The following is a 15,358-nucleotide window of genomic DNA, read 5'->3' as shown; positions in this document are numbered from 1 at the left end:
CAAGGGTGTCTTGCCCAGTAGGCTAAGCGCCCTCCCTGTGACCCATTCCTAAGTCTTCTAAGAAGAATGAGCAACCTTTAAGTGTCGGGTGTGTGATTCTACATAGGCTCACGACGTCCTTGTTCACCGTGTTGTTATGAAGCAGAGCCTGTATACCGGGCCTTTGGCATACAGATGTTCTCAGCTCCTAATTTTTTCCAGTCTCTCAGTCTCCCTCCCTTAAGTTCAAGTTTGTTGACCCTGCTTTTGGTGATTGGGAATCACCCCTCACTGAGTGGTGGTGCCTAGGTCCTGCCAGCTCTACAGCTCCACAGGCCCCAGATTATAAGACTAACGAGTGGCCAGCACTGCGGTGCAGCAGGTTAAGGCCCTGGCCAGCAGCACTGGCATCCCATATGGATGTCGGTTCGGGTCCCGGCTGGGCTGTTCCACTTCTGATCCAGCTCTCTGCTATGGCCTGGGAAAGCAGTAGAAGATGGCCCAAGTCCTTGGGCCCCTGCACCTGCATGGGAGACCCGGAGGAAGCTCCTGGCTCCTGGCTTCCGATTGGCTTAGCCCTGGCCATTGCAGTCATGTGGGGAGTGAACCAGCAGATGTAAGATCTCTGTCTGCCTCTCTTCTCTCTGTGTAACTCTGACTTTCAAATAAATAAATAAATCTTTAAAAAAGGTCGTCACTGCTATTCAATATTGTACTAGAACACGTACATCTTTACGTTAGGCCTGGCCTGGGGGGTTTAGAACTTCAGTCTCGGGGCATTCAATGTGTCAGTCATTTGCTGGAGGACAGCCCACTTGCCACCGTTTAACTTCCTTAAAAAAGGAGCAGGTGTTGTGGCACAGCTGGTAAAGCCGGCCTTGCCAGCTGGCTGTTGCAACCATTTGGGGAGTGAACCGATGGATGGAAGATCTCTTTCTGTCTCTCCTCTCTCTGATCTCTGCATGGGTCTCTCAACCCCAACGTGAAGATTTCCTTACAGTCAACCACCAGAGGAGTGCCACAGTGAAGGGACAGCTGCTCGTGCGCCACTGTGGCCCCTGTCAGTGATTGGCCAAGTCCTCGTGAAGGCCAAGAGGACCCAAGGGTCTGGGGTCTATCCCAGTTCCAAAAACAAACAAAAGAAAAAAGGCCATTGTAGCAACCCAGGCAGACAGGAAGCAGAGAAGTTAGAAATGCAGGTATTCCGTGCCTGTTCGATGGAGCGTTGGTTTGGGGTGGTGGGAGGGGGAAGGCACCAAGATCGATCTTGCTTTCTGGTGTAGGCAACTCAACAGGAGGCGGGGTCACGGGATAAGGAGTCACGGGAGCTATTAGGTAATCTGTATTTCCACCAAGAATGTTTGTTTGCATCCGTGGAGCCTAAGAGGGAACGTGGGCTGGGCCTCGCTGCTTCACCGTCTGAGTTCGCATTTACCATCGTACAAACACATTACAAGGTCTCAAATCCACTGAACTCTGAGTTCAGAGAGCCAGGGCAGGGTCGTCTCCGCGACTCGGGACTTTGCCCAGCTAATGGCTCCGTCCCTGCCCCACCTACAGGAGGTTTCTGGACGTCTCGGCACCAGCCTCTCCCTAAAGGGCTCCGCCCCGGCCGCGCAGCAACCGTTTCCTCACGGCACAGTAGGACAACAGTGATTGACGTGTCTGTTCTCCAATCACCATGCCGAGTGGACACGCAAGTAACCAATTAGGAGGGAACAGAGGCGGGTGCAGAAGCATTGGATACGGGTGACCAGGAAGCGAGAGCCGAGACCGGGAAGAAGAAGGAATCGCGTCCAGACGGTGGTGCAGAGGTGACCGGGTGCCTGGGTTTTCTGATTTCCTCCTTCCCTATTATTGGGTCAGGGGCCCCTTCGCGGCTGGGAAGCAGGATCCCCCTCTGCCCTTTCTTTTGGAGGAAGGGGGTGTGTCCACTTATTTAAGGTTTTTCGATCTTGAACTCTTTTCTCGCCTCGGGGTCTGTTCCCCTCTTCGCTGGAGGCCGGGGTCCTCAGGGGCGGTGAAGTTGGGGGTGGTTAGAAATCTCCAGAAGGGAGGTGAGTGGTGAGGGTCCGAGCCTCGCGGGCTCGGTCGTCCTTGGAGGAGTTAGACGCTTGCCGCTGCGGTCACACGTAGTGGACAGGGAGGGCCCCGTGGTCACAGAACCGGGAATAGAGTGGGTATTGGGGGCGAGGGAGGCCGTGGGCGTGACAAGAGACGTTTCTGAAGTGGAGGGCCTGGTGGTGCCCGAAGTGGGAGAGACAGCTGCGGGACGGGAGAGGTTAGAGTTTGAGCTTTTTGGCTTCTTGCTTTCTCCTCAGGCTGCGGGCAACATCCGAACATGTGGAATCCCAACCCCGGTAGGTGCTTGGGGGTATCTTCTCCCACCCGTCACCGCCTTTCAGATGGGCCCCACGACAGGAAGTTTCCGCTTTCCCCAGCCCGGCCTTTCCAGCTCCCCGCAAACGCTAAGTCCTTGGACCACAGCGGCCCCCACACCGTTCCCGGAGGTTTCCCTTTCTCTCTCCAACGCAGGCTTCTCCCCCATCCCCTGCCTTCTCTGTCCTTTCCCTTTAAGCTGTGGGTGAGAAAACCAGTCCCTTTCATTGCGTCGCGCTTTGCTATCAGATGCTCTGAGCGGTTCTAATCTTTGCATATTTTCTGGTTCTTCCACCAGGGCATCCAGGGCCAAGTCCATACCCCCCCAACCCTGCCTGTCCACCACTTGTCAATCCAGCTTGTCCTCCTCCAGGCCCCCTTCCCTGTCCTCCTGGGCCCCACCATGGGAATCCAGCTTTCCCTCCATGTGGGCCCCACCATCCTGTGCCCAACCCGGGATACCCAGGATACCACCCCCCAGGCCCCCACCCCCCTCCATGCCCACCTCCTGGCCCCTGCATGCCTCCTGTGAATCCCTTGGCGCCTGGCATGGTAGGACCAGGAATGGTGATGGATAAGAAGATGCACAAGAAAATGAAGAAAGCTCACAAGAAGATGCACAAGCATCACAAGCATCATGGCAAAGTGAGTGCAGCACCCCAGGACTGGGAGATAGGGATTCGGTCGGTGGGTCCACCAGGTGTGTGCATCTGGTGAATGGTTCTTCCTACCTGTAAAATATTCCTACCGGGAAGAATCAAAAATTTGGAAAAGAAATGTGAGGGGGCTTCATGAAGTTCATGGGAAAGTGCAATTGAAAGTGTAGTTTGGCGCAAAACTCGCTGAACTCCATGCATGTCGCCCCAGAATGCATCTTTTCGCTGAACCTTTGGAAGGACCTTCGTATTAGGGCCTCCCACCTGGAAGGGGCTCAGCTGAGCAGTGGTGTGGGCGTCAGAATCACAAGCCTCTCTGTCTGCCCTAAGCTCTCCCAGAACTTTCACCTCCTTAGCCTCGCGTGTGTGTTGGAGGAAGTTGGACACACCCAGTGAGGCTGTGAGCATGTCAATTAATAGGCTCAGTCTTTAGGCAAAGTCTTATATAATAATTAACAGAATAATCTGGCCCTAGTTCCCTGAGTTCTGTTCTCTCTTTCAGTGTTCTCAGGGTGTGTTAATTACAAGGGCCTTTCTCCTGCCACCACACAGCAGGGAAGCTGATGGCTAGAGCAGTCGGTGACTCAGCCTCAAGCAACCCAAGGGACTAAGGGCGGCTTCCTGCCCAACCCCAAGTCTGAGTGTCTCCCTCGTAGGGGAGCACTCCCAATGAGGATAAGAGCCGTTCCCAGGACAGCTGCGGAGGGATTAAAGCCAGCCTGGATTTTGAGCAGGACGTGGTTCACATTTTGCTGCCCAGTGTCTGTTTGCTTTGTAGATCTGGGCTCTCATGCTGGACTGAATTTTTGGTAGTTGGGAGTATGCATGTATGCATGTGTGAATAGGACGCCCCCCCCCCCCAACCTTTCCCCACCTCCTCCAGGTACACACAGCAGCTGCTGTTTCTACTCTCTCTTCTTGGATTGTTGTTTAAGCCAGGTGCAGGTGTCGTCAGCTTCTTACGCGGAAGCAAGCAGGACTTGGGTTGAGGGGCGGGGCACAGAAGAACGGCCCATGGAAGGTTCTGTGATCTGATGGTCTCCTTTCCCCTTTCCCCTGCAGCACTCCTCCTCCTCCTCCTCTTCCAGCAGTGACTCTGACTGAACACAGGCCCGGACCCTCCCCTCCAGTCTCATCAGCTGTACTCTCCCATCAAGCTTCAGATGCCCTTGGCCCCCACCCCAGCCCACCTCCACCCAAGCCTCACTCACCCAGCTGTTCAGCCCTGACTGGCTAGGCCCAATGGGAAGAGGATTGCCGTGGGCTAGTAAAGGCCGTCTTGTTGCCTCTTGGATAGATCTTATAGCTTGAGAGTTTAGCAGGGGAGCTGTTTTCTGAAGATAATGAAGACTAAGATCTGAAAAATGTGATTTTTTTCCTTCTTTTGTAATACTTCTGATTGGGGGTTATCTGTGGAAATGTTAATTATAAAAAAAAATCTGTGCCTTTGTTATGATGGTGGCACACTTGGGTGTGCCTTATAGCAGGTCTGCTACCCAGTTCATGGGAAAATGGCCTTTCATTGATTGTACTGACTGCAAGGCTGCTGGGAAGTGCAGTCTATTTGGTTGATGAGCTCTGAGTACTATTTTGGAATGTAATCTCACATCCTCAGCCAAAGATGCTATCTCTGGGCCTCTAGTTTCCCATCTCTCAGTCCAAATAAAGCCATTTTTCCTGGTCTCTGTTCACCTGTGCCATACCTTGGCTGGGCCCAGCACATTCGACTCCTGTTCCTACCCTTCTGCAAACCCTTGGAGAGGCAGAGAGAACTCAAGTCTGCCAATTCATTCCCCAAATGCCTGCAGTGACCTAGGCTGGGCCAGGCCAAAGCTGGGAGCCAGGAACTCTTAACAGGTCTCCCAAGTGGGTAGCGGAGATGCATCCACTTGAGCCATCACCTGCTCCTTCCACAGTACACATTAGCAGGAAGCGGCAATGGGAGCCGACCTGAGACTGCAACGGAAGCACTCTGATATGGAAACAGGCATCTGAAGCGGTGGCTTAACTTGCTAGGCCAAAGTACCTGCCAGCTCACACCAGGTGCATCATTTTATAGTACTGAACTATACCATTTTTCTTAAGTGGAAAGAACCCGCAGAATTGGTTAGGTTTAGTGGAATGACTCTTTATTGTCTACCTTTGGATGAATAGATATAGACCTGGTTCAGTCTCCAAATGGCCACAATAGCCAGGGCTGTAGCCAGGAGCCAGGAACTTCTTCCAGGTCTCCCTCATGGGTGCAGGGGCCCAAGCACTTGGGCCATCTTCCACTGCTATCTCAGGTGCATTGGCAGAGAAGAGAGCTGGATTGGAAGAGGAGTAGCCAGGACTTGAACTGGTGCTATAGGGTACCAGCCAGCACTGCAGATGGCAGTTAACCTGCTATGCCACAGCCCTGGACCCACTCCCCCCATATTTTTTTAATTTAAAATATTTATTTATTTATTTGGAAGTCAGAGTTACAAAGAGAGAAGGAGAGGCAGAGAGAGAGAGAGAGGTCTTCCATCCATTCGTTCACTCAATTGGCCGCAACGGCCGGAGCTGCACTGATCCAAAGCAAGGAGCCAGGCACTCCCTGCAGGTGTCCCACGTGGGTGCAGGGTCCAAGGACTTGGGCCATCTTTCGCTGCCTTCCCAGGCCATAGCAGAGAGCTGGATCAGAAGTGGAGCAGCCGGGACTCAAACTGGTGCCCATATGGGATGCCAGCACTGCAGGTGGCGGCTTTACCTGCTTGGTCACAGCGCTGGCCCCAGACCCATCCCCCTTTTATTCCCTTTAAGAGTTACTTATTGAGAGCCGGTGCTGTGGCATAGCAGGTAAAGGCACTGCCTGCAGTGCTGGCATCCCATATGGGCGCTGGTTCAAGTCCTGGCTGCTCCACTTCTGATCCAGCTCTCTGCTATGGCCTGGGAAAGTAGCAGAAGATGGCCCAAGTGCTTGGGCCCCTGCACCCATGTGGGAGACCTGTAGGAATCTCCTGGCTTTGGATCAGCACAGCTCTGGCCGTTGCAGCCATTTGGGGGAGTGAACCAGCAGATAGAAGACCTCTCTCTCTCTCTCTCTGCCTCTTCCTCTCTGTAACTCTGCCTTTCAAATAAATACATCTTAAAAAAGTGTGTTTTTTTTTTTTTATTTATATGAAAGGCAGAGCATGGGGGCTAGGGGAGAGAGAAATCTTCTATCTGCTTATTTACTCCCCTAATGGGCACAGCATCCCGGGCTGGGCCAGGCTGAAGAAACGAACCAGGAACACCATTTGGGTCTCCCACATGGATGGCAGGGGCCCAGAGACTTAGATCATCATCTGCTGGCTTCCCAGGAGCACTTGCCAGAAGCTGGATTAGAACCAGAACACCTGGGGCCGGCGCCGTGGCTTAACAGGCTACTCCTCCACCTTGCGGCGCTGGCACACAGGGTTCTAGTCCCGGTCAGGGCGCCAGATTCTATCCCGGTTGCCCCTCTTCCAGGCCAGCTCTCTGCTATGGCCCGGGAAGGCAGTGGAGGATGACCCAAGTCCTTGGGCCCTGCACCCACATGGGAGACCAGGAGAAGCACCTGGCTCCTGGCTTCAGATCAGCGCGATGCGCTGGCCGCAGCAGCCATTGGAGGGTGAACCAATGGCAAAAAGGAAGACCTTCCTCTCTGTCTCTCTCTCTCTCAGTATCCACTCTGACTGTCAAAAAAAAAAAAAAAAAAAAAAAAATAGAAGCAGAACACCTGGGATTCAAACCAGCACTCTGATATGGGATGCCAGCATCACAGGTGGGTTTTGTATCTGTTATAGAGGTTCTCAACCTGGCTGCCCATCAGCTGTGAGACGGTAATTTGGGGCTTTAACCCAAATCTATTTAATAAGATTCTTTAATTATGTGAACCTACAAATTAATATTTTAAAGGAACTGGGTAGGGGCCGGTGCTGTTGCATAGTGGGTACAGCTACCGCCTGTGGCACTAGCATCCCTTATAGGCGCTAGTTCAAGTCCTGGCTGCTCTGCTTCTGATCCAGCTCCCTGTAAATGCTAATGCACCTGAGAAAGCAGTGGAAGATGGCCCAAGTGCTTGGGCCCCTGCACCCATGTGGGAGGCCTGGAAGAAGCTCTGGCTCCTGGCTTTGGAACAGCTAAACTACAACTGTTAAGGCCATTTGTGGAGGGAACCAGCAGGTGGAAAATTTCTCTTTCCCTCTTTGTAACTCTGCCTTTCCAACAAATAAATAGACCCTAAAATACACACACGCACACATGCACACAAACTGGATGATTCTACTCTACAGGTAAAATTGACGGCCACTGGGTTACTTTATGCCATGCACATTGTGTTCTTAAAGATCTGTTGAGTGCAGGAAGGAGACATCTAAGAGAATTAATAAATATGGATGCTATAAAATACTGGGAGATACAGACAGAAATAATTCTCACCAGGAAAGGAGGGAGGGGTCAAAGATGACCTTAAAGGAAAAGTTACATCTGAACTATCTCTTAGTCCTTGCGTGTGGAAAGTGTAACTGGAAAGATAACAGAGGGGCAGGCCTTTGGTGCCATGGTTACAGATTGCCTGGGTTTGAGTTTCTATTCCACTTGGGTTTTTTTTTTTTAAATCTTTGAATTTTCCTTGTTTAAATTTTCTTTTAAGATTTATTTATTTGAAAGTCAGCGTTACATAGAGAGAGGAACAGAGAGAGAGAGAAAGAGAAAAAGAGAGATCAATCTGGTTCACTCCCCAGATGGCTGCAATCACCAGGGCTGGGTCAGGCCAAAGCCAGGAGCCAGGAACTTTTTCCAGGTGTCCCACAAGGGTGCAGGGGCCCAAGCACTTGAGCCATCTTCCTTTGCTTTTCCCAGGCCATTAGCAGGGAGCTGGATCAGAAGTGGAGCAGCCAGGACACGAACTGGCACCCATGTGGGATGCCAGTGTTGCAGGCAGCAGCTTTATCCACTACGCCACAGTGCCAGCCTCCTCTGCTCCACTTTGGATCCAGCTTCCTGCTAATGAACACCCTGGGGAGGCCTCGGGTGATAGCAAAAGTAGTTGGGTCCCTGCCACTTAGATGGGGGATCTGAATGGAATCCAGCCTTCTGGCTTCAGCCTGTTTCAGCCCCAGCTATTGCGATGTTTGGGGAGTGAGCCAGCAGATGGAAGATCTGTCTATTTCTCTTTCTCTCTTTGTTGTTCTGCTTTTCCAATAAACATATATATAATACAATGGATTTACCAAAGAGAAGGTGAGAAATCATGTGCTTAGAAAAAAATGTCCATAGCACGTCTGGGAATCACGTGTACCTGTATTCTGGGTGCTGAAGCTATAAGATGAGTAAGACAGAACCTGCCCTTCATGACCTGCAAAATGTAACAGAGCAGACGGATATGTAACCAGGATGAAAACACCGTCAAAGGACAACCAGAGGGACACGGATCATGCGGCAGGAGAACAGAGGAAGGAATGACAGTGTCCCTGGGAAGTGAGTTCGGTCTAGGCCTGGGCTCAGGATGAGCAGGCGTCCTATGAGCTGCTGTTACTGAGAGTGTGTTCTGCGCCAGCCACTGTTTATAACTGATGTGATCTCCAGAGCCACTCTGTGAGGTCGGCACTGCTGTTCCCACTTTGTAGATGAGAAAAGACTGGAAGTGTTGAGTGGCGAGATAAAGTCTCTGAGCTCACAGCGGGGGTTCCAGGCAGTCCGGCTCCTGAGTCTGTGCTTAAGGGACTGGGGTCCTGAGAAGCTTCCAGGCAGAAGCAGTAGCTTCACAAAGGCACAGAGCTATCAAAAGCTGCAGATTCAGAGTTCAGGAGCTCTGAGAGTGGGAAATGAGGCTGCAGGTGGGGGGACACGGGGTGGAACACACGGGGCTTGGGCCTCGTGGGAGGGGCTTGAGTGTTTTCTGTTGGCCGTTCTGCTTCCGTGACTCATCCCTGGCGAGAAATGACTGAGATCCTACTATTTTATAGCCAGGTTCTAAGTTATTAGAAAATCCAAAGCCAAGGCCCATTTTTCCAGTGTCCTGGATTTGGTGGCTATTTTATATATATATTTTTTCTTTTTTTTTTTCTTTTCTAGTCACTTTATGTTTTCCATTCTCAGCTCCTCCTTTTAGAGAAGGATCTGGCCATGATGAGATTGGGAGGTGATGAGAAAAAGATGTTGACAGACGAACCAGAAATAAAAGTCGATGACAAGGAGGTAGAGGTGGAAAACACACATTGAAAAACAGAAATCAGGGAGAAATTCACTTATCCCCTTTCCACCCAGTCCCAACTGCAGAGCCATCTCCTCTTCCTGCCATTTCTAAGCCACACACAGAGCACCTCTTGTTTTGGTTGTTATTTTGTTGTTGTTTCTCAACTTCTTAAAAGCTAAAAGCAATACTGTGTAAAAATTGCAACTTTGTTTTACAGGATGTTCAGTACAAAGTAAGGTTTTCCTCTCAGCTCAGATTCTCCAGGGGGGTCCACAACTACCAGATTCTTTCCTATACTTCCAGAGCTATTCTTTTTCTTTTTATTTATTTATTTTATTTATTTATTTTTTTTGACAGGCAGAGTGGATAGTGAGAGAGAGAGAGACAGAGAGAAAGGTCTTCCTTTTTGCCGTTGGTTCACTCTCCAATGGCCACTGCGGCCAGCACATTGTGCTGATCCGAAGCCAGGAGCCAGGTGCTTCTCCTGGTCTCCCATGCGGGTGCAGGGCCCAAGGACTTGGGCCATCCTCCACTGCCTTCGCGGGCCATAGCAGAGAGCTGGTGTGGAAGAGGGGCAACCGGGATAGAATCCGGCGCCCCAACCGGGACTAGAACCCGGTGTGCCGGCGCCGCAAGGCAGAGGATTAGCCTGTTAAGCCATGGCGCCGGCCAGAGCTATTCTTTTTCTTTCTTTCTTAGAGCTATCTTCTTTCTTTCTTTCTTTCTTTCTTTCTTTCTTTCTTTCTTTCTTTCTTTCCTTTCTTTTTCTTTTTCTTTTTCTTTTAAGATTTATTTATTTATTTGAAAGAGTTACACACAGGAGAGGCAGAGAGAGAGAGGTCTTCCATCTGCTGGCTCACTCCCCAGTTGGCTGCAACGGCCGGAGCTGCGGCGATTTGAAGCCAGGAGCCAGGAGCCTCCCCTGGGTCTCCCACGCGGGTGCAGGGGCCCAAGGATTTGGGTCATCCTCCACCGCTTTTCCAGGCCAAAGCAGAGAGCTGAATTGGAAGTGGAGCAGCCGGGTCTCGAACCAGCGCCTACATGGGATGCCAGCACTGCAGGAGGCGGCTTTACCTGCTATGCCACAGTACTGGCCCCTCCAGAACTATTCTGTGCAAAATCAAGTTCCCTCTGTTTATTTCTACCTTTCCCCCCTCCCCGACACCAAATACAAGCACATTTTATAAGCACTCTTTGGACTTAACGTTTTCTTTTTTTGTTGTTGTGTTTTTTTTTTTTTTTTTTTTTTGACAGGCAGAGTGGACAGTGAGAGAGAGACAGAGAGAAAGGTCTTCCTTTGCCATTGGTTCACCCTCCAATGACCGCCGCGGCTGGCGCGCTGCAGCTGGCGCACCGCACTGATCCGATGGCAGGAGCCAGGTGCTTATCCTGGTCTCCCATGGGGTGCAGGGCCCAAGCACTTGGTCCATCCTCCACTGCACTCCCTAGCCACAGCAGAGAGCTGGCCTGGAAAAGGGGCAACTGGGACAGAATCCAGTGCCCCGACCGGGACTAGAACCTGGTGTGCCGGCGCCGCTAGGCGGAGGATTAGCCCAGTGAGCCGCGGCGCCGGCCTGGACTTAACGTTTTCTTACTTAGTCATCTATCTTGGATTTGGTTCTGGGTGTTATATGTGTGTGTGTGCTGTATGATGAACATGTTGGTCAACACCAGACTGCGTATATGATGGTAGTCTCACAAGGTTGCGTTACCTAGTGGCATCACAGCTGTCTCAGTTTGTGTAAATGCACTCTGTGGAGGTTGCACTTCGATGAAATCCCCTAGAAATGCATTTCTCAGGACACATCGTCATAAAGCAATGCATGATTCTGTGTATGTGTTTCAAGATTTATTTCAAAGAGATAGATGTTGCACTCATCCACGGGTTCACTCCCCAAATGGCTGCAACAGCCGGGGTTGGGCCAGGCCAAAACCAGGAGTCAGAAACTCCATCTGGGTCTCCCACATGGGTGGCAGGGGCCCAAGCACTTGGGCCATTGTCCACTACTTTCCCAGGCATATTAGCAGGGAGCTGGATTGGAGTAGAGAAACCATGATTCCAACAGGTGCTTTAATATGGGATGCCAGCGTTGCAGGCGGCAGCTTAGCCAGCTGAACTGGCTTCCTGTGTGTGTATGTTTATAAATCATATAAAAAAAAATTTTTTTTTTTTTGACAGGCAGAGTGGATCGTGAGAGAGAGAGACAGAGAGAAAGGTCTTCCTTTTTGCCGTTGGTTCACCCTCCAATGGCCGCTGCAGCCGGCTCATCGCGCTGATCCGAAGCCAGGAGCCAGGTGCTTCTCCTGGTCTCCCATGCGGGTGTAGGGCCCAAGGACTTGGGCCATCCTCCACTGCCTTCCCGGGCCATAGCAGAGAGCTGGCCTGGAAGAGGGGCCACCGGGATAGAATCCAGCGCCCTAACCGGGACTAGAACCCGGTGTGCTGGCACCACAAGGCAGAGGATTAGCCTGTTAAGCCACGGCACCGGCTTAATCATATAAATTTTTTTTTTGACAAGCAGAGTGGATAGTGAGGGAGAGAGAGAGAAAGGTCTTCCTTTTTGCCGTTGGTTCACCCTCCAATGGCCGCTGCGGCCGGCGCATTGTGCTGATCCGAAGCCAGGAGCCAGGTGCTTCTCCTGGTCTCCCATGCGGGTGTAGGGCCCAAGGACTTGGGCCATCCTCCACTGCCTTCGCGGGCCATAGCAGAGAGCTGGCGTGGAAGAGGGGCAACAGGGATAGAATCCGGCGCCCCAACCGGGACTAGAACCCGGTGTGCTGGCGCCGCAAGGCGGAGGATTAGCCTGTTAAGCCACGGCGCCGGCCAATCATATAAAATTTTTAAAATATTTATTTTATTTATTTGAAAAGCAGAGTTATGGGATATGGGGTAGTGACAGAGAGAGAGAGAAATCTATCTGCTGGTTCACTCTCCACATGGCACAACATCTAGAGCTGGACCATTCCAAAGCTAGGAGCCAGGAGCTTCTTTTAGGTCTCCCACGTCGGCCTCCTCCCACTGCTTTCCCAGGTGCATTAGCACGGGGCTGGATCAGAAGGGGAGCAGCCAGGACTCAAATTGGAGTCCATGTGAGACGCTAGTGGCACTGCAGGTAGCAACTTAACCCACTATACCACAGTTCCAGTGCTACAATTCTTTTAACAGTAAATTTAGGGGTCAGCTCTGTGGCGTAGCGGGTAAAGCTGCTGACTGCAGTGCCGGGATCCCATATAGGCACTGGTTTGAGTCCTGGCTGCTCCACTTTGTATCCAGCTCTCTGCTATGGCCTGGGAAAGCAGTAGACAGTGGCCCAAGTCCTTAGGCTCCTGCACCTGCCTGGGAGACCTAGAAGAAGCTCCTGGCTCCCGGCTTTGGATTGGTCCAGCTCTGGCCTTTGCAGCCGTTTGGGGAGTGAACCAGCGGATGGAAGACCTCTTTCTCTCTCTCTGCCTCTGCCTCTCTGTAACGCTGCCTTTCAAATAAATTTTTTTTACGACAGTAAATTTATTCAACCAATTTTATTGCTGGAATTTCAGATTGTTTTCAGTATTGGTACAAACTTCAGTACCGCAGAGAACATTTTGGCATAATATATATCTATATATCTATATCTATATCTATATCTATATCTATATCTATATCTATATCTATATCTTTGCCAGAGTTTGATAAATCAGTCGTCCATGGCTATTTCTGGCTCGGAGACTTTTTTTTTTGCGGGCCTATTCTCTTTACTAAGTTTCAGGCACTTTCAATGAAGATTCAGATTCCAAGAAGAAACTCCAGCAAAAGACGGCTCATATTCCTGGAGGCAGAAATTCTGGCCTTGGGTCGTGGTCCCTCCTTGTAAATGGGTTTTGTACTCTCTAGGTTTCCCATAGTCCTTTCAACAGTGATAGTCTTTTTGTTGGCCAGCTTCTTCCAATCACATTCCTTGCTTGGCTCCTGAGCGTGTTGGGTTTCCATCCTCTGCCTTGCATATCAGTATACATCGCCAAAGATGGTGCTCCTCAAGTGTTTTTTATCTTCTGCCTTCACCATCTTGTGTCTGTTAACAGCATCTGGGACTGTGACACACTCTTCTTACTGCAAACGAATTATAGGGGTGGGCCCTTGGCCTGATGGTTGGGACACTGGTTGGGAGGCCTGCATCCCATACTGGGGTGCCTTTGGGTTTGATACCCAGGCTGGCTCCTGACTGTGGCTTCCTGCTGATATAGGAGGTGACTGCTGATAGCTGGTGTGTGTCACCACGTGGGAGACCTGGATTGGGTTCCCAGTCCCTTACTTTGGCTGGGTCCAGTCCCAGATATGGTGGGCATTTGGCCTGTGAGTCAGTAGATGGGAATGCGCTCTGTCTGCCTACCAAAAAATATATAAATAAATAATTTAGGAGGCAGGTATTTGGTTTAGTGGTTAAGAAGCCAGTGAGGATACCTATATCCCGCACTGAAGTACCTGGTTTGAAGTTTTGGCTCGACTCCTGATTCCAGCTCCCTGCTAATGTGGCCCCTGGCAGGCAACAGATAATGGTGACTGGATTGCATTTGTGGCTCTCTCTCAGCTTCAGCCTGGCCCAGTCCTGAGCGTTGAGAGCATTCAAGGAGTGAAGCAGCAGATGGGAGTGCTCTCTCTCTCTGTAATAAAAAAAATTTTTTTAGAAACAAATATAGCAAGATTTCCATTTAAATGAGAATGGGAAAGGATAGGAAACCCAAGAGAGCTAAAATTACAAGTTGAGGAGTAGGTGTTTGGCCTAGTGGTTCAGATGCTTGTATCCAGAGGTAGGCACTGTGGCGTAGCGGGTAAAGCCACCGCCTGCAGTGCCAGCATCCCATATGGGCACTGGTTCGAGACCTGGCTGCTCCACTTCATATCCAGCTCTCTGCCTGGGACAGTAGTAGAAGGTGGCCCAAGTCCTTGGGGCCCTGCACCTGCATAGGAGACCTGGAAGAAGCTTCTGGCTCCTGACTTCAGATCAGTCCAGCTCCGACCATTGTGGCCATCTGGGGAATGAACTGGCAAATGGAAGACTCTCTCTCTTTCTCTCTCTCTCTCTCTCTGCCTCTCCTCTCTCTGTGTAACTCTTTCAAATAAATAAATAATTTTTTTTTTTTAAAAAAGATGCCTGTATCCCATAGGGGAGGCCCTCAGTTCATGTCCTGGTTCCAACTCCTGATTTCAGCTTCCCACAAATGAAGACCATAGGAGGCAGCAGGTGGTGGCTTAAATGCTTGGATCCCTGCCACCCGTGTGGGAGACCTGGATTGAGTTCCTGAATCAAGGTTTTGGCCTGGCCCAGCCTTGGCTGTTGTAGGCATTTTGAGAGTAAACCAGTATATGAGATCTCTGTGTCTAATAAATAGAAATTAGAAATGTTTTTATAAGATCATGAGCTGCTATTGTGGCTTCAAGGACTGTGAGTAAGGGGATGAATCTTTGTTTAGTTTGTTGCTTTGTTGGAATCATCTCCGTATCTGAAGTTGCTGTGTGGCCCTAGGGAACTTCACATTCTCTCTCTCTGTGTCTTTTAAAAAGATTTATCTATTTGAAAGGCAGAGCGACAGAGAGAGAGAGACAGAGAAATCTCCCATCCACTTGTTTATTCCCAAAATGACCACAACAGCTGGGGCTGGTCTAGGGTGAAGCCAGGAGCTCAGAACTCCATTTGTGCTTCCCACGTGGCTGCAGGAGCCCAAGCACCCAGGCCATTTCTCACTGCTTTCTCAGGCACATTAACAGGGAGCTGGATTGGAAGTGAAGCCGCCCGGACTCAAATGGTCACCCCATGCTGGCATCACAAACAGCGGTTTACCCTGCTGTGCCACACTGCCAGCCCCAAGTGCACTCTCTTGACTTCTGAGAAAAATTTGATTCATAAAACTATCAAGTATTCCTATTAAATATATGCCAGCTTTTATTTTATTTTTTTAAAGATTTATTTATTTGAAAGGCAGAGTTACAGAGAGAGAGGGAGAGGCAGAGAGAGCCAGAGCTTCCATTTGCTGGTTCACGCCCCAAATAGCTGCAACAGCTGGGGCTGGGCAAGGCCGAAACCAGGAGCTTCCTCCAGGTCTCCCACGTGGGTGCAGGGGCCCAAGCACTCCAGCCATTCTCCGCTGCTTTCCCAGGCACATTAGCAGGGAGCTGGATCAGCCAGGA

The 15,358-nt window shown here is 50.6% G+C and overlaps 1 protein-coding gene across 2 annotated transcripts; it reads left to right on the top strand.

Annotated features, from left to right (window-relative positions):
- Positions 1-1,723: 1,723 nt before the first annotated feature.
- PRR13 (proline rich 13) lies at positions 1,724-4,705 on the top strand. 2 transcript variants are annotated; one of them, XM_062203600.1, is made up of 4 exons: positions 1,724-1,793; positions 2,301-2,339; positions 2,657-3,003; positions 4,077-4,705. In XM_062203600.1, exons 2-4 carry the CDS (start codon positions 2,321-2,323, stop codon positions 4,116-4,118), a joined length of 408 nt encoding a protein of 135 aa, XP_062059584.1. In that variant the 5' UTR covers positions 1,724-1,793; positions 2,301-2,320; the 3' UTR covers positions 4,119-4,705. The 2 variants fall into 2 exon arrangements, with proteins under 2 accessions (XP_062059584.1, XP_062059585.1); XM_062203601.1 differs by having other exon boundaries at positions 1,753-1,801.
- The last annotated feature ends 10,653 nt before the right edge of the window (positions 4,706-15,358 follow it).

The sequence above is a fragment of the Lepus europaeus genome, chromosome 10 (assembly GCF_033115175.1).
Source record: "Lepus europaeus isolate LE1 chromosome 10, mLepTim1.pri, whole genome shotgun sequence".
NCBI classification, from domain to species: Eukaryota; Metazoa; Chordata; class Mammalia; order Lagomorpha; family Leporidae; genus Lepus; species Lepus europaeus.
Note: the sequence above shows the minus strand (reverse complement) of the source record. Positions and strands in the feature narration are given on the sequence as shown.